The sequence below is a fragment of the Anopheles nili genome, chromosome 2 (genome assembly GCF_943737925.1).
Source record: "Anopheles nili chromosome 2, idAnoNiliSN_F5_01, whole genome shotgun sequence".
Lineage (NCBI taxonomy): Eukaryota > Metazoa > Arthropoda > Insecta > Diptera > Culicidae > Anopheles > Anopheles nili.
This window is the reverse complement of record NC_071291.1, coordinates 27,504,789-27,524,539: the sequence shown is the minus strand read 5'-3', so window position 1 is coordinate 27,524,539 and position 19,751 is coordinate 27,504,789. Positions and strand designations below refer to the sequence as shown.

The 19,751-nt window shown below is 47.8% G+C and overlaps 2 protein-coding genes across 2 annotated transcripts in view; one reads left to right on the top strand and one right to left on the bottom strand.

The window, feature by feature from the left end:
* The window catches only part of LOC128721953 (uncharacterized), a 40,504-nt gene that overhangs the window by 20,515 nt on the left and 238 nt on the right, over positions 1-19,751 (bottom strand). The gene's annotated exons all lie outside the window — the stretch shown is intronic.
* Positions 8,599-19,590, top strand: LOC128721954 (uncharacterized). The gene is made up of 8 exons (XM_053815764.1): positions 8,599-9,757; positions 9,989-10,212; positions 10,291-10,449; positions 10,511-10,640; positions 15,840-16,061; positions 17,713-17,824; positions 18,293-18,559; positions 18,816-19,590. Exons 1-8 carry the CDS (start codon positions 8,599-8,601, stop codon positions 19,447-19,449), a joined length of 2,907 nt encoding a protein of 968 aa, XP_053671739.1. The 3' UTR covers positions 19,450-19,590.

Genomic DNA, 19,751 nt, shown 5'->3' with positions numbered 1-19,751 from the left:
GCAACCACTGACCGTAGGAGTTTGTGGGGTATTTTGACCCGTCCGAATGATTGATGCTACTACGGGCCAAAGGGTTTCAAGGATACGGCTAAATGGCTCGAGAGAGATCTTTCGTTGCGCAAAAGTTTCCATAAATTATACGCATTGAATACGTTTAATGAAGCTGTTTACGAAAATTAAGCCCTAGTAGTCGACCGCAGTGAAACAGGCTTGTGTGGCCGCCTGTTTTCGTGGACAGACGAATTTGTGCTGTCAAGGGCTTCTACACGTGACGAAAGGGCCTCTACAGGAGCGATGGGCAGGCAGCCGCCACTAGATCCACTTGTACCTGTTGACCGGTAAACGATCCTGGCCTCCTTGCCGGTCGTGCCTTTGGCATCCGATCCAATATCTCACGCGATCACGGTAGTGAGCAGTGAAGCGTCCTTTTTTTTGTTCGACCACATCACGGATTACTTTCCATCGTGACAGAAACATGGGTTGGGCTGAGAAAGCGTCTCGATTCACACGAAAAGCAAAACGGCAATGGACGGACAGACGGACGAAAAACAACGGCCCACAACAAGGCAAAGTGCATTGGAATTAATATTTCATCTCTCAAGGACATCCGGAGCTGGCAGCCACCAAGCTTCTCGCGTGCCGGCGGTTCTGTGTTCCGAGCTGTTTTTTTTTTTTCATTCATTTTCATTCCACACCACGAGTCGGTGTGCTTTCTTACCATTCCGAGCTCTATGAATGAGGGTGCCTATGAGCTGGTGGAGCTGCCCATTTTGTGTGTACATTCTTTTCAACACCTCTTCACCCATTTCCCACCGGTTCGGGGTGTGTTGTTCGTGAACCAAGCCAGGAAAGGGAACAGCAGAGGACGGGTGGAGCGAGGTGCTGTAAAATACGCTCTCACACACAACCGCACGCATACAACCAGCGGCCCTTACGTAATCGGCTAGCGGATCATTATTATCGCACTTTTTTGTTGCTGCCGTTGTTGTTGTTGTTGTTGCTGCTGCTGGTGGTGCTTTTGTTTGCTTCGCATCCACCAAGAAAAGATCAATTACATGCGCTCAACCCCATGCGAACCACCACCACACCTACCCCTTCCCAGCTACCCTTCTGTGGGAGAAAAGCGCCTATCCTCCCCACCCTGCAATGGTGCGCCGTTGAGCGAGCCTCCGAGAGCCTTTTGCGTTCGAATGCCAAAGAAAAGCGCACGTAGGGGAAGGGCGCCAGAGGAGCGCTTGTGCGTTGGCCATCGTCGTCATCCTCCCTCGATCGGTCACAGCATCGCACACCGGTTCAGCGTTTCAACCCCCGACCCTCGAGGTGTGGTGAGCTTTCGAGCGGTGGCCCATTCGTGAGAGAGCACCATTCGTACGAGGGGCTTCCTCTCGGGTATTTTAAGGAATTTTGTTCACCCCAACCAGCATACACCATACCGAAGCGGGCGAATGTTTGGCAGGAGGGTTAAAGCCGGCCTCGAGCACCAACTCAGGATGCCCACAGCCAGCTGGGCCAGCATTGGGCATGTTTGGCAAAGGTAGTAAAGATCACACGAACTCGGCCCTGGAGTGGGATGGATCGAAAGGTTAGTTAGCGAGTGAGCGGGGTCGGGAAGGGCAGCGGCATCGAGAGGTCAGCCACTGTGGCAACGGCACACAACATCCCAGCCTCCCCTCTTATCTCTGCGAGATTCACGTCCACTCGACGTCGAGAGTGAAGCGAAGTCGTCAGGATTGATGCACGATTGAGCCATCCTTTGCGGTGGATTAAAAAGGGGAAGCGAAAGGGAGCAACCTGGACCCGCGCCGTAGCATAATGAGTCGGTGATATGGGCTGCTAGGAAAAAAGAGATAGATAGAGAGAGAGAGAGAGAGAGAGAGAAAGGCGATCATGCCTAAATCACATCAATACGAATCTGGCAGGAGCATAATCTCCCGCAGATCTCGGACGTCTGAGCCACTGTGATCTTTGAACTACTCACAAACCTACCTCACCGTTGTTGTCCAGAGGAGACGATACAGAGTGTTCATCTGGTAAAGGGCACAGCTGACTATGCGTAGACTGACCTCTTCAATCCGCATGCTTAGCATACTTTGGATCAGATAACGGATGTTTGGCAAAATGCTAAGACGAGCATGACCTAGGCATCAGCTGAATTGGGAGCTAAATGTCAAATTCCAACTGTCGAATAGCAGTGGGTAGATTATATGGATCGCATAGTATATCTTGCTTCTTGAAGCTTGTACATTTGGTACAAAAAGGCTGCACCTTTGCTAGCTTGTTTTGCGACCAAATTTTCCATCATTCCTTCCACTAAAACCTGATCTAAAACCAACGACTACAAGTTGGTTTGAAAGAGCTGCCAAGCACCAAAGACGTTAGAAGACATTTTTACGCCAACTGGACACCTGGTTGCGCCTTGCTTTGCATTCAAATGCCATCGCCACGTTAACGACCCGGTGTGGTGTGCTTCAAAAAAGGTCAAAGAGTACCGTCGGGTACCCAGCATTCGAACCCTGCCGAAGATGACACTACAGATTAGAAGGCGAAGCTAAAAACCCATGCCCACACTTGCGACAGACACCGCGTCGAAGCGCAGATACACGCGCAGTTTGTTGCAAACACTCTCCTCACCGGCATTTTAGCCAAAACGTCGCGAAAAACAACCCACGATCCTCGAACTCGTTAGCGTTCCAGAACGTTCCCTGCAAGCCGCAGGCGATGTCAACAGCGGATCTTCGCGCTAGACTTGAAACCGGCGACGAGCGTGGCAACAGACGCACGCAAAACTTCAATTTGTGTGCCTCCATTCCCGGGGGTTCCTTAAAGCCAGCACGCGAATTGACCACTGACGAAACCAAAACTCACGAAAAAAAAAAGCCCAACCATTGGCGATCACATTTCGTCGAGCCTTCGCTTCCCAATCCTGCGCTCAGTGGTGAGGGCTTTCCGTGGAGCCCAGCTGCTGTGTTGGGACCGGTTTTTCGGGTGCTCGCGAAAGGTAGGGAGAGTAGGGAGGTCGGGGGAGTAGTGAAGAAGGACTTGTTTGTATTATTATTATTTCCACCCAACAACACGCGGTTCGCCATCGGCGGCATATTTGGTGGCCCCGCTTCAGGTGCAGCATTTGTCATGTTCCGGTCGTGCGCGATTGGGCCACTGCCGGGCGGGAGGTGAAAACTTGTTTCCCCCGAAACCCTCCTCAACCCCGCCTGCACCACCTGAGCGGTGGAGCGATCCGACGCTAATCAGCACCTGCGGATCGATCGAGCCCGCGTATCCCGGAGGCGCTTTCAAATCCCGTTCCCAGACGGTGGGCGAGTTTGAGGGGATGATTTCGGGAGGAAAATGCCTTACAAATTTGCCACCCTCCACAGTGGAGACAACTCGCGAGCGTGTATTTGTGGAAGAGAGATTGGAAGGTCATGCTAACATCCCGGGGAGAGTGTTTTTGGCAATGTCGATATTTGAACGGCACAGACGACATCAGCGCTCGAGCAAAGCAAGTGGATGGTAAAACCTTCCTTCCAACCACTCAAAATAGCTATGGGTCAAGTTGTAAAAGGTGAGTCATAAAAAAACGCCCACCAGCGGAAGGACTGCACCTCGGAAGTGGCCAAAGAAGCGTGAGTTATGTCACACCGGGTTCTTCCCGTCTACACGGAACCCAGGCTAGCCTTTGGTTGGCTAGCCGGAAGAAAGGCATTTCTCACACCGCGTAAAGGCGAGCCAAAGCTGGCTTCTATTCAGGGCCATTCGGAACAGGGTGGCTCGGGAGGTGTTCTAGTGTCTGTGCTTTATATTTTAAACAAAACATCGCAAACGTGACAGTATGGAATGAGAATGGAACCCATTTCAGGAATGTTAGTGCTTATAAAATGCATTCTTGACAATCGAGCAGATCACGTCGGAAACAATCGACTTACGAGCTTAAAGTGTAATAAATTGAAGCATAGTTTAGGTCGGAATTTAACCCCAAGGAAAGGCCTGCAAAAATGTGCATATTTTTCCCACCAAACCACACCCGTTCCCATTCGAAGGTACTCTCGCGAATGGTGCGAAGAAACCCACCCAAAAATGTGACAAAATACGACAGACCTACGACAACGAGCCCATTTGCAACGCGATGTGCCCCTACGCTTCCTGCCGTATGCTAACTAGACGCTGCTAGAAACGGCACTAAACGTTGGCAAAGCAATTTAGTGCATCCGTCCCGTTTCACTTCCATGAAGGATTTTTTTTTCAATCACAGTGTCCACCTAAACACGGTATGCAGGCGTCAAGTGAACACGGTCATAGTGTGGTTAGCGTCATCCAACGGTGGCCAAGAAGTAATGGAGCAACCGCAAGGGCAATCCTCACGAGGGGTAGGGTCCGTTTTGAGGAGCATTTGCTTAGTTGTACAAGGTGCAGTTGTTGCTTCCTTTGCCACATTGCAATCGAGGAGGCATAAAACACAAGGCCAGGGTTTGGTCAGTTCGGAAAGCCGATGGCATGCTATAGCTTGGGAAATACTTAAAATATACACCGTTTCGCCTTGGTTTGTGGTTTTGAGGATTTTCTATTATTGGAATACTATTCAAAATCCAAATATTCCTAATGCTGCGCGTAAATTTAGCCTAATAATAGATATTTTTTCTTTACATTAAAGCAACATAAACATTTAAAGCCATTCGACCAACCTCCTTTTGTAGCATAACATGAATTATACACACGCAAAAGGATATCATGCAATTCGTGTCTCGGGTTCCTTTCCTTCGCTTCTCTATAACATTTTCAAGGTAGCTGAGGGGCGATCAATTAACAAAAAAACACTATCAACATTTACGCAATAAATCTCCTGTCAAAGCTGACACACAGACCTCCAGCTGGGGGATTTACCGCATATAATACTGTCACTGTCGTGTCAACACGAGCAGCGGTGTTTCACCCACGTTGCATATGTTTACAGCCTCAAAGATCCCTGATAGATAGGAGTAAAAAATCAATCCAAAACAAACAAAAAAAGGTACTGTTTAAGAACCAAAAGTTCGATAAAAAGCCCACCTGACGACGGTCACTTTACTGGGCATGATAGTGAGTCACGAAATTGATCACATTCACCACCACACCACCACTAAACAATCACTTCGGTGAAAGGAGCGACTGGGAGAGAGAAAATAGCAACCGAACGGACGAAAGCAGGGCCACTTTTCTGTTCAATTATTTAATTCCGCTGTCAGCTGACTCTCGGGCAGGTGACTCTGGCTAGTGCTGGTGCGTATGCAATGCGATCGATGTAACACCAAGCTCCAACACCTTCCCAGACGGCTCTTGACGCCGATCGTTCTGCTCCGTCTGGCGTGGACACGCAAAAGTCGAACCGCCAGTGAAGGTCACGCCTTTCACTGGGCGTGTACGCGATCTTACAGAAGCCGAGTGGCCACAGGTGAGGTGTATGTAGGTCGCCCGGGCGTGAGATCGAAGGATGGGGAGAGAGAGAGAGAGAGAGAGAGAGAGAGAGAGAGAGAGAGCGAGAGAGAGATATCAAGACGGTGGGATAATAGGTGAGAAACAGAAAATCCTACAAGCACGATCCCACCAGGATTACAAATCGCGCCACATTATATCACCGCCTGCCACAGTTTGCCTGAAGGTGATGATCAAAATGAGCGTTTTCTGTTCAATAAATTCTGCCCAGAGCATTCGCTTTTGTATTAAAATTGTAAAAAAAACGGTGTTACTCAAAAATATGACACCATTTTGCACAGCTTTTTTTGACACGCGGCACACCCACCGTATACAACTTTGGAACCCAACAACTTCACAACACCTGTTCCAACACGCCGACAACCGTTGCAGAGCTGGCCACGACCCCACACCGCGCCAGTCGCGACATAAAATCTAACGATACACCAACGTCCCGGTGCCCGCGCCACAGGCGACAAAACGTCACAATGCACAATAAAATGGCAAACATTAAAAAGCCGCCAGCGCACCGGCACGCCATTAGGATGCAGCATTCTTATGCGGCTCTCTTATTTAAATGAGAGCAACGCGTAAAGGCGCCCGAGGGTTCACAATTCACCCGGTCCACGAGCAGGCAGAACGCATAATTTCCAACGCAAATGAAGCAACTCTTGTGCCCTGCTCGTGCTTCATATTTCAACCCTTCCTGCGAAGGGTCGGGAAAAATGGAATAAATAGCGGCTCACAGGATGGGGCGGCGTGAGCCCGAGAGTGTGCACTGCCCAGGTGTCACATTTTCATAGCCTAACAAATCAACACCCGCTTCCCAGAACCGACCAAAGGGGGTCGCTTTTTGTTTTTTCGAAACGAGCCATACCACTCCGTCTATTATCCATTTTTGTACCGGCACGCGCTGTGAGGGTTCGGCTCTAGGACACCCTGTGCGGCGGCAAACCTTAGAAAATCGCGACACAATCCGGCGTTGGGCGCAATGCACCGGCAGTTAATCGAAGCGCACCAAGCACGTCCCTTGTGCATGTTGCACATGTATTGCAAACTCAAAGTCCCGGCTAAAGCCCTAAGGCATGCACTTGTACGTTGCTGTAAGGGGTTGGAGATTGAGAGGAAAAACCCTCCAGTGTGCTACTCCAACCAGAAATCAAAGTAACATGCTGCCACAATTCTGCAACACTCAATCTGAACGTCGATCCGTACAAACCGCCATTTCTCTGCACCACTCATAATCATGACACCGTGTGGGTGGTCCGGTTTAGTCGCACGACGGCACGGTGGTAGGTGCGGGCAGAGTCGAAAGGTAATCCCTTCCATCAACTGCAATCGCGTGGGAGCCTGCCACGTTTGGTTGCAGAATCATTTTACCCCCAGCGGGAGCAAACACCCGGCGGGTGAAGATGATGCATTACAATGCAACAATCGATCGCCGATCTATGTTGGGAAATGTGGGAACAGAAAAAAGAAAAACACGGAAACAACAACTGTAGCAAATGGACCGAACTCAGCATAAGATGGTTCCGAACCGGGGCACGACATGAAAAATATTGCCTTTTACAGGGCAATTATGTAACTTATGGGAAGCACACCAGGTCGGTGCAGATTTTCCTTTCGATGCAATTTTTCATTCGTAGCACATGACATGAATTACCCTTTCATTTTTCTCCTCGATGCTTCTCGAGAGCGCTCTAAATCGGAGCCAAAAGAGCCGCACGAAATCAGGCAGTTCCAAGAGAGGAGGCTTCTGGTGCGTAGGAAATCTTCGAGGAAGTTCTCGTTCGTTCACGAACGCGTATTTTCTTTTATGCGATGCACAGGCTGGTCGAAAATTGAACCTGTATTACGTCAGTCTGAAGGCTGCATTGCCCTGAATTTGTTCCCATATATCATAGGGGAGCAAATGCATGTAGCAGGTTTTTCTCTGATCGCCCATAACGCATAAAACGATTCAAAAAAAGGCACATAAAAACTGCAGTATCGTTGTCAATCAAACGACGTTCGGATAATCGACAACACAACAAAAATTGTATCACACCCCAACGATCGTGGCTGATAAATTATCATCCCTGTCTGTACCACCCAAACCGGTCGAGTAGGGCGCGATCGTGGTGGACCAAAATCCCCCCAATCCAGGCGACATCGGAGAACGGGTTTGCAAACGGCTGTCCTAACACAAAGCGGGGCGCGTTTAGTGTGTAGAAACCACCGAACATATCATTAACACGCTGGCTCGAGTGGCTCGTGACAACCCTGCGCGAATATGGTGGCTCAAAAATAGCCACCAACGCGGTGGGGCGATAAAAACGAGCCCTCCACCATCGTTAGCTGGCGTTCTGCTGTTTCCTCTTTTTCTTAGACTTCGGATACAACTCCCCTAGAGCTCCCGAAGAGTGGTGCCCTCGGTGTGCCGGTGGCCACACATTGACCGTATGTTTATGAGATGAGCGCGCGCGCGTGCACTAACGTTCGGACGTGAGCCCGCGACCACGTTCAAGGTGTACCACTAGTTTTCAGTTCACCGCAAGCGCACGGGTAGGTAGTCTGAGGGTAGCTTCAAGAAAGTGAGAGAACCGCAAGCAGAACCTCAGACTAGTCCGTACCACAGACCCTAGTGGCTAGTTCGGTCACCTTACGCCTAGCGACGAGAACGTGTAAGACAGACCACCAGAAACGACACATTTGCCGATTGGTAGTCAAAAGCCCCACACTAAAGGTCGTGGTGCCGCGCTCGTTTCATAGGCCGCTCGCGTACTCACGACGGAAGGACAGCATTCTAAGGGCACGCCAAATGGCCAACTTGGTTGGCAGAAACGGCACATCAGTGTCGATTCGCAGCTTCGTAGATACCGGGCTTTACCGACGGTGTGGCATGCTGGTGCCACTTTTCATCTAATGGAACGAATCTTCCTTTTGTTATTCGCAGCCCGGCAACTTCTCTGTGTTTGAGGACAATCGTCAAGCGTTAGGTTCCGGTGTCCACCGAATGAATGAGCTTGCAATCGAATCGTGATTTTTAATGTGTAACTCAAGTGCTAGCGAAACGTTCCGGAAGAACGCAGTAGTGACCCCACGGAAGACATTGTTGGTGGAACATTGAATAGTCGTTTTGCCATAGAGATTGCGAACAAACAACAAGCAACCATGTATCCTCCGATACTAGTGTTAGTGTTAGCGTTAGTGTCCATTTCCCGGCAGACTTCAGCGCTGGAGCTGCAGGAAGATGAGTCCCGGGAAGGTGTTGATGGTTATTCTAGTCCCTACGGAGGCCCGTTGGCCGCCACCGGCATGCTGTTTGCGTACGGCAGCACAGGCGCGATGCTGGACGAATCCGCCACCGTGTCTGGCGACTCGTTGACAGGCGTTGCAGCTTCCTCCGAGGTGCTTCCTGCGAGTGGTGCGTTGGATGTTGTCAACTACTCGCGTCAAAACGCCCCAGATGCTCACCATGCTTCAATGGCGGCACGAGATCACGTAGATCTAACGCCTTTCGGTAGCGACGAGCTCGAGGATCGAGCCAACTATGGCGACATCTTCAACAGTTCGGAGTTGACTGGTACCGACGAGCAGTACGTGACGACGAGCAGTAGCTCCGCCATGGACTACGGTGCCAGTTCCGTTTCGTCAGGCGAAAGGAACGATAGTGCCGAACAGCAACCAATCGGTGAGGATCACGAGGCACGAGCAAGTGTTCCACTGGCGTTCGTCAGTGAGCGAGAAGAACACCCAGACGAACCCTCAGATGGACGAACGCACCACCGGGGCCTTCATCATGCACGCGAAGAGCCTGTCCTTAGCAGCAGAGCACTAGAACATCATCATCTGCATCAGGATCTACCCTCTGACTCCACGAATCACCTGTACAATGGAGCTGACACCGTGGCAGTGGGAGGTAACGACAGTTCGGAACACTTTACACCGGCTGACGGTGATAACAACGTGGAAGACACCCAAGACGATGACGTCCTGTTGTTGGCTACGACGACCACCATGCCACCGGCTCTATTGGCCGGCACGGGCCCAGATCAGGAAGGCAGTGTAGAGCATCCAGGTGTTGGTGGGAATCCACTGCGACCTACGAAACCAGTCCCTTCACACGTGGGAGCTAGTGGCTTCGACGAAAGTAAACTCTCGAAACCGGAGCTTTTGGCACAGCTGATCTCGGACAAGAACCTCCGCATGCCAATCGCCTTCCTCGTTGACACGTCCAACGATTCGCTTGCGTTTACGAAGAAAGTACTGGAGGCGTCTCTTGTACCGAAGTCACCACTCGACGCTATCCTGATGCGCTACAACGGCACCGGTAAGTGTGGTTTTAGGAGGTCATCTAGATACGCTTTGAGTCTGCTTCCGTCACGTACACGGCGGCTTGACATCACGTACTGTCTTGCGATGGTGTCTGCTTACAAGAAATCTTGCAAATTCGGGAAAAGCGAGGGCCAGAAGCAAAACAATTTTTTTCCGCATGCCGGAACACGATGTCAGACAATTCAAAAGAATAAACTCTCTACTGATTCGCTACGCTTACTCACAGGAATCTCCAAATCGATCACCTTCCGTAACACGAAAAGCCTGATGGAGGCGATCAACCTGCTGCAGCCAAGCTACGATAGGGGTGGCAGCGAATACTACAGTATACTTAGAACCTCCCAAGAGATCCCTTACGACAGTGCCATATTTTTGGCCACTAGCAGAGCTTCCACGGATGCACAGCTTTCGCGCATGACGGCGCTTACCTTGCTCAAAAAACGAATTCGGGTAAGTGGAAGACATCGGTGATAAAAAAAAACAAGAGAAGAGTGTTCGATTTTTTTGCTCACTCGCACCCATCTACAGCTCTACGTGATTTGGTTCGGCGAGGAAATTATGGACACCAAGCAGCAGTTGGACCAGCCAGCAACCAATCAAACCGCCCTGCACGACCTAGCGCACAAAACCGGAGGCCGCGTGATACACTTCGAGATCGACCGATACTTTGGCAGCAATCCGGTGCTGGTAAGCTAAATAGACACAGTTGTAAAATGATTCCTTTTCGCTCATCAACTCGACTTTCCAGACGACGCTGCTCTCGGAGCACGATCTACACGGAACGCAATCCATCCCGGTCAGCATTGGCGAGGACGTTAACAGCTTGTACTTTAAGCTGCACGGGCACGTCGATCAAGCCACCCTGGAGACACCAAACGGTGACTAAATCCCACAATTTTCACCCTCGACATGAACGATTCAGTCTTCATCTGTCCCCGTCTTTCATTAATAGTCTCGCCATTTGTCCTCAACATACGAAATGCAAAAAAAAACACAAAACTCTCTGGTACTCCTCCCGAAAGTTTGCTCATTTGTTTTTCATATTCATCGTCGGTGCGAATATGCTGATTTAACCACTAAAGTACTTTGTCAGGGTAGTATCAGCGTGATACTTTACTTTTCTAGAGCAATGCAGTTTTGCAAACTTTTTGTTTCGCAATTTTAGCAAAACTCTTTTTTTTCTCTCAACTAAACACATTCCTACCTTCGATTATTTATCGAACAGTGTGAATTACCCGCTCCTTTCCCGATGTTTTGAACACAATAAACAAAGACCAGAGTACGTGATACATTGCGTGCAAGCTGGGTTTTTCCGTTGAACGCAAGGAACGCGCCACTGCGTACAACATTGTACCGGGCGGGCAAAACGACGCGAAAACATCGCATAAGCGTAGAGCGCGGAGCTCGTGGAAAATCTTTTTGTTTATTCATTTATTAAGCCAGCACAGTAACACTTTTCCAAGTACAAATCAATTATTGTTTAAGTATTTCGAAGAAGGAGCTTACTTCATGCCAAGAACAAAGCACGAGATAAACCGTTCTTGTTTGAGCAATGATCGCATAGCGATGTTTCTTTTCTGAAAGACCGTTTGATGTTTTTAGCTGTTAATGGATGAATGAGTTTGGATTCGCATATGTGGCAATGTGAAAATAACATAGTATATACTTATGTATGCTCACTTCTTCCACAAATTTACCGGATTTGTTCTACTAAGCTTATGATCCCTTCCACAGAAATCTTCTTTGCAATCAACTCAAAATCTTTACCACCGCCGATTAAGAGATAAAACGCTTGACCCGAGCGATATTTTCTTTAAACGGATTAAAAACATCGACGCATTAGTATTAAGTCAACTCCTATTTTACGTGTTAACATTATTAAGTGAAAAAATTGTTGTAAATAATTGAAGAAAAGAAAACAAAAAAAGAATCATTCGCAACCGTATTGTCCATTGCTTTCATTGGGTTGGTGGGTATGTGATGTTGTGCGTGTTTGTGTTCGTCTTGCTTACGTGCCGATGGTCGAAGCCATTTGCTAATATCACCGAAACCCCATGTTAACCCGGCTCCATCCACACTCATTCGCTAAACAAATGTTTACAGATATACCATAAACGCCACGCAACTATCTGGGATTCATGAAACCGTGCTAAATGTGCAACTGAGTTGTGCTGTTCCATCAACCCCTAACAGACATACCCTTCATACTCCTTTTTCCCACGAGGACATCTCACAGTGCGTATAGTCACGTATGGTCGATTCCATTTTCACATAAATCGGCGCATAATCAACCCGCAAGAGAACCTAAAATTCCATTTCCTGCAAACTACGCTCCAGAAATAATCACCCATGCCGGTAAGAGGTAAGTGAAGCCGGTTTTGATTACGTCTTCGTGCGAGTTCGAATAGACGTGTTCACAGACTTCGAACCAGCCGGCATTTTGCTTGGGGTAGTAACCTTGAACCATATGACGCGTTTGCACGATCCAAACAACAGGTTCTACACGTGTTCGTTCGCGCAGTACAGTTGGCACAAACACACTTCCCGAGAGCGCGAGATGAGCAGCTGCCGATTGGGATTGGATCAACATTAACGCGAGCCTACCGTTAAAAGGGAAACATTTCCCTTCAAACCACCCCAGGCATGCCCTATTTACTAGGCCGCTTAACGATTCCAGCAACATCGGTGCACAGCATCGGCAAGATTCAAAACAAAATCACCACACACATGCCCTTGCGTTTGCCAGGACACTGAAACGTCACATTGAACCAAAGAGAACGGGGTCTCAAATGACGGGCATATACAAATTGCGCAAAATATCGACGTGCGCGAGAGTTCGACGAGCGTGTTTGTTTTATTATGCTTTTTCCTCCATCGTGTTCTCTCGCGCACTGTTTTGTTCGCTGAACGCTGCTAAACGTGGGCTGGGGAGTAAGAACAGCCTGTAGGAAAATTCTCCCCACACCATATGATCCGCCGATTCACAATTGGGGTGTTCTCTCATGAGGGTTGGTGCGTTTTTCTCACTCATCTGTACAGCTGCTGCTGCTGCTACATCGCCGCTGCTATGCGACAGCGCGAAGAGCGACTGACCAACACACAGAGTAGGCATAGAAATAGCATTGCAATCCGACGGGGCAATGCCAAATTTAAGCACTAGACATAGCTACTTGGTCACATTGAACAGAAGAAAACTGTTTGGCACACACAAATACACACACTCTACTCACCTTTTTTCTCTACGTTAAAGCTCTTTTCCACCCCAACAGAAACAAGAGAGCGCAGAGAAACACGGGAAACAAAACAATGTGAAAAACGATTGGCAGCACGCTAAGCTCGCTCAACTAAACGTCCAATTTTGATCACTTCAAAAAACCTATTGCGATTCGTTTTTTCCCTCGTTTACTTCTTCTGCAGCTGAACGCAAAACCACACACCACAAAGCCCTCTAAATCACTCGATTTTAGGCAACAGCAGAGAGTGGCTCCAAAAACGGCTGCCAAAAGAGACACGGAAGGGAAACCTATCCTTCTAACCTTCTAACACTCTCCAGTCAACAAACGCTACTGAGATGTGCGCTTCTTTCCGCCCTTTGCTGCTGCTTTCCGTTTTATTTATTTATTTTTTTTCTTTGACAACTTTCTCTTTCTTACTCTCACTCTCCCGCTAGCCCACTCTCGCTCTCGCTCACTGTAAGGGTGTGTTTATTTCCTCTCTCAATTCGGCTCTCTCGATCCCTCTGTGCCAGCTACTCATACTCTCACTCGTGCCGGTGCGAGATGACGTCAGCGTGTGGAGCTCGCGGAACCAAAACAAAAACCACACCATCTGCGCAGGTGATCTGTTCAAATGCAGTGCGAAGGAAGGGTCGAATCGCTAGAAATGTCGCGATCTGACACCGAAAACAAGGCGCCCCCATTTGCTGCACTCAATTATTAGAAGAATTTGTTCGAACTAATAGTAAGCATTTCTTTTGGACCATAATTTACGATTGCTGAACCATCCCCGCCTAAAACGGACCGGATTGTTGCGAGACCGAATATCAAGCAATCCAGCTTGATGGAGCTCAGTCAACCGAGCAACCGCATCGCGATACGTTGGATCATCAAATGGCACCAAGCGTTGGCGCAATTCGGTCGAAGCCATTGAACGCACGGCAACGCGGCCGCAGACGAACCGGAACGCTTTTCGGTAGTGGGGGCGGTGGCTTACCATAAGGAAAGTGAAATTTTGTACCCCTCCGGCTTTGAGTTGGCCGGTAGGGAAACACGACAGGGCCGTCACTTTCGATTCCCTTCGTAAAGTGCATATCGACACCACTCGGTGCACTTTGTTGCATTTCGTGTCAATGTACCTGATTCTACTCGCCGTAGAAAAGGCCAAACCTGACGGAAACTATTTATAACAATTTCCGAAATGAAATTTTAAAACTTTTTGGAATGTTTCCTTGTTCAACAAAAATAATATATCCACAACAAAAAGTTGCTGATTTGACTACACACGGTTGAATTAAAGAGCCCGCTTGATCATGCCAAGCATACATTAAACAGTTGCTTATAGAAATAAAAAGCAAATTCTGTAATCAATTTGATGTAATGGAGCACGAACAAAATCCATATACTGTATTATGCGGAACAGGTTTAATACAATTTAATTACCCTCTGTGGATTATTTCCCATCCAAATATGCATTCATACGGCAATTACACAGAGCCGCGTTGTTGTAGTTTTTTTTTTCAACCATACCGCACTGATTTACATAAGATTGAATTTAATTGATGGTCGATTAGATTTAAACTATTTAATTGAACCAGCTCTAGGGTGTACAAGCACGATCATTCTGATGTTTTATTGTCTAGAAATTATACATTCTAACTCTACTACAGACGTTTCGTGAAACAAATTTGTACGGAGTTTATGTTCTCCAACTGTTTTGCGTAGCAACAGAAACCAAAGTATACAAAAACCAACATGATTGTCGGGGAATGGATTATGTTAATCCAATGTAAACATACGCTATACTTTTCCCAAACCTCGTAGATAACGATATCGTCTGCACACGTTCGTTACTAGGACTCTCGCAACCTAGGATTGTTATGGGACCAAGCCAGAACGTTCGATAATGTGTGTTCATTGGTCAACGTTTTTGTTACCGAAAAAAAAACGCTTAACTTACCCACCACGAGCATGCGCATTTTTCCGACCTTCTCACAATGCGCTCTGCTCCATGTTCCTACTTTAGCATACTTATGCTCTCGCTTCCTGTGCCTCTCTCCGACGCATACATACACAAACAAACCACGGTCATGGGTACTGCGCTTGGCGGTGCATCCAAGATCGTAAACAAAACCAGCTGTTTTTATCCATACGCCATCAGCACGAGAATTAACGCCACCACTACTACCACCGGTATCATATCATGTGCGCCATATGCTGCATCATATGTGCCCCGGATACAGCCGCGACCGATCGGACATAAACAATGCGATCGCGTTCGTTGAACGGGAGGAAAGCGCAGCATAAAAACCGTTCATAATTTACTTTCCCTGCTTCTTATCGCTCAACGTTTCGCGTTCACCTTTTTTTCCAGTGTCCAAGCTGGGGCCGGGTGTTTTCATCGCTGTGTTTCGTGCGCTTCTTTGTGTACCGGTGTTGGTATTAATTCATTAAAACGGGTCCTGTTATTTGTTTTGTTTTCCACACATTCGGCTGCAGGTAAAACACCGACACGAGGGAATAAGCGGAACGGTGAACGGAGATTCTGAGCTTCACGCAACAAAACAAACGTGTGCGCTCTATCGCTGCGTAGCCCTTGTGGGCGCGAACGATGAAATGCAGATGACGGTTTCGGTGATGACGGACAGATCTCCTTGCGCGACTTACCGCCGACCTGTGCCTTTCCCTATCCATACTGACCATTCTGCTTCTCAGCCGCGCATACATATTATTAACAGTAACCCCGTTTCGGTCGAGCCATCACGCAACGACACACCGCCATTGTAAACGCAAGCGAAATACGAGGCCCCAGTAATCTGATTTTTTTCTTATTTTCGTCCGAAACATCGTGACACTCCGAAGGTTCCGTTATCGACTTGCTGGATGTCGCAGGGGACCACTTTAACAGTCGGACAAAAATGCAACGGAACGGAACCCTCGCCGGTCCGTTGCTGCTGTTCCAGCTGAATCAAACGCAACCGGGATATTATCGATTGAACGTGTCCCCATCGGATGCCGTGATGGGTTCGTACAACGTGACGATCAAATCTGCACAACACTATTGGCAGGGATTCGATATTCATGGTAGGTATTTGAAGGAGGAACCTTCAATGCATTCATGGTCTAAAGGACGCGCCCACTTATAGGTTGTTTGTTATGGTTGAACAAAAATATTAAAATGTACTCAAAACCCCTTGAGAGACTATATTTGTCTCGTGCATGTTGTTGAAGGTTGATCATTTTTTTTTTACTCCAATAATCTTTTAATGACGTACAAGCTCACACACGCTCAATAAACATAGGGAATGCTGATAAGGACACTGCGATGGAGAGTTGTAACCGGAAGGTTACAGCGGACGCTTCTCCAAAAACATGCCTCCAGGAGGCGATCGAATTAAAAACATTTACCCCCAGCATAACATTGCACCCCGCTCACCCTTGTGAACACCCGTCGCACACATGCCATCTTCGATTAATTCAAGTCAAACAAATTGAAAAACATCCTTACAAAGACCCAACACCTAACAACCGTAAAAAATAGACGAACCGAGGAAGATTTAGGAGCAGTAGAAAGGGTAAACATAAGAAGTGTACGGAGACGGAGTACTAGAGCCGTTCGGGCAATTACACCCCCAGACCCCTGCACGCCAGTAATTATAATGCACTATCAGCCCGTAACTTCGAGGCTCATTTTCCCATGGGTGTTTGTGCACATTAAAACGCACGCCCCAAAGCAGAGGAAAATTATTGAAGCTAAATATTGTGTCGATCGCTGGTAAGAGAGGTTGGGTTGGAAAGAGTTGGGAAGACGTCAAATTCACACTGACCAGAGACCATCAATTTTCCAAGGCCTGATAAAGGGTTTCGACCAGTAGCGCGATTGTAACTAACCTTTATTCACGCGTTTTTAACCCAAGACAACGCAACACCGACCAGACTCGGAAGAGAAGGCCTCTCCGGTGTGTTATCACAATGGAAACCCTAGAGATGTAAGCCGGATTTAACCCGCGAAGCACAAAAACACACACACACGTAGCACAAAGGCGCCAACAAAACCGAGAAACAGTCGGTGTCAGTTCCGTTCCGTTTCGCTACTTTCAACTGACTGATGATCGCGAGAGGCCGGATTTTTTTCCATGCTGACCAAGCCCCCCCAGTAGTGGGTTGTTTAGTGGGCTGGGGATTGTGTGAGCGAGATGGACTATGGACGTGGCTGCAGCATAAACCGGAGAAGAGCTCACGATTGTTTGCTCTGAATAACCCCTCGGCTAGAATGTTGGACATGAATTTGATCTCAACGAAGAAAGGCACAGTTTAATGTTGACTCAATTCCTTTTCTCTTTCTACCTTTCTTTCTCTCTCTTTCTCGCTTTATTTTGCCGCCGGACTAGGCCGCAAAAGCAGGCCAATGTTTATGCGTCACTTTAATTATTTTTACGTTCCATCTGCCCACGCATGGTCTAGGGATGGTTAGGTTCGGGCGATGTAGGAAGGGTGTTGATAAAATCACAAACAAAGAGAATGGTCTCAAATAAATGGAGTGCGAGAGGGTGACCTTTGGCCGACGGTTGATTGGGAGGGGAAGCAGAAATCAAATTGGCCATGAGTGATTCATCGCCGATCGACACGTTGTTTAATCGCCAGGAAGTGACTATCGTTACGTTCTAAGAAGAGATGCAGAGTGTAGTGTTCCCATCTTTATGTTTGCTCTCGTTTCGTTTGATCTCCCTTTTAGATGTTAGTCCCGACCCAGCTGCGGACCCAGAGCGCTGGGAGGCTAATGCTGTCGAATTACTGAACAATAATCTCGGGGGCGAAACCCATTCCCAGCATAACATGGGTGGAAGGTAAGTGTAGCGGCTTTAGAAGACAAATTTGCAAAGTCCTGATAATCTCACACTCAAGGTTACTTAATGCAATGTAACAATTATCAGCATAAGCTAAATTTAATTGCGGTATTTGCAACAACTTCCTATTTCGTGAAGTCTGTTCAGATGTGTAAATGTTATCACTAGTCAAATGGCATGGAGCATCAATTTCGAAGCTAGGAAATTGAATAAAATTTAAGCATAAAGCATGTTATTTTTCTATAGGCTTCTATTTTCTATATCATGTTATAGTTCATTTTTATATTTATTTTTGTGACCAAAGATTGATACCATTTTCTAAACAAAAGGTAGGATCTGTATTTAGAATGTTTAAGGGATTCCATAAAGTATATCCATAAAAGATATCGATAGTCGGTCGTAATTTATTCACACAAAGCCCAATCAACAGGATAACCAGTAAACACGAGTTTCTTGATCTCTAAACAGTTCCAAACTTCCGCGATCCGATGGCGAAGAGCACAGGTTTGCCCGCCAAACTGAGCTAACGGACGAAGACAGTGGCATCATCACCGGGCGTGCCTCGATCCAGGCCATCACCAAGGTGGACGTTGGAGTAAACTCGCAGCTGATTGGAGCACGTGGCCAAACGCTGCAGCTGTACTTCGAGGTCACCAATTACCGCCAGGTTCCGATTACATACTTCTTCCGAGTGACGGACGAGCTGGCCTTCTTACGGACACTAAATCCAGGACAGTGAGTATACAAATCAACTCATCCTATGTTTAAAGGACAACAGTACAAACATGACTTAGGAGTGGTGGTCATGTGAAGTAAGTCAAGTAAGCTTGATCTGCCTCCAATATGAATTGAATATGCTAGCTTGATGACTAATTAAGCAACAATCAGGTACATAGAAGCGGCTAGATCAATCCAGTAGGAAGAATAATTTTACGATCGACTTTTTAGAAGCACCTATCCAAAGCATTTGAAAAACAATCTATCTCCACAGGGCCACACTCAACCCAGGGCAATCGATCAATGTAATCGTCGGGTTAATCGTGACTACAACGGCGGAAATCGGAAGCCGCGACAAAGTAACCTTCTCCACCAAAGGCGTGGACGAAGTGTCCCAGGCAGCCTGGGTTACCGTATCCGATTCCGCCGGACTGGCCGACACTACACGCCCCTCCCTCTGGTACACCTACTCGAGCCGCTGTGAAGGCCGCTCAACGCCGGCCACCTGCACCGGGGCCTTTTGGACGCTCGAAGTAATGGCACGTGATTATGAAACCGGGCTGATGCGTATCTCCTCCAGCCCGGCGGGTCTGATCTACAAAACACCCTTTACGGCTGGTACAAGAGATGAGGTGCGGGCCAGCTACACCGCTTCATGTTGCCAGCCTCGCGTTACCGTGACGGCGTACGATGTGAGCCGGAACGTACGCAGTCTCAACCTGGATGTGACGGACATTTGGCTCAACGACGCGGGCATCGCCGCTGTCGTGCTCGGTGTGCTACTGTTCATCGCTCTGATCATACTGCTGGTACTGCTCGTGCGGTACTGCATCCGGAAACGAAAGCAATCCCAGGAACTACCCATCTACAGAGGAGGCGAACCACACAGCACGCGGCGCACCAAGTGAACCCTTTGCCGGTTTAATGCATTGTTCTAAGACATGCATTTGTTGAATAAGATTTCATCGTTATTGGTCGTTTCCCTCGCTTTAGTTTGTAACGTTCAGTAATATGACAGACAGAAGTAAAGCTTCAAATCGATAGTGAAATAAATGCATCGAAGAGTGTAAAGTTCATAAACGCTAGTATTAATATCGACACATAAATTGAATATACAACCAGTCACGTAAAGCGTGTAAATGTCATCTTAAAGAAACAAATGACTCCTTTTTCCATAAAGATTTCCCTAAAGAAGTAAAGACTCCAGCAG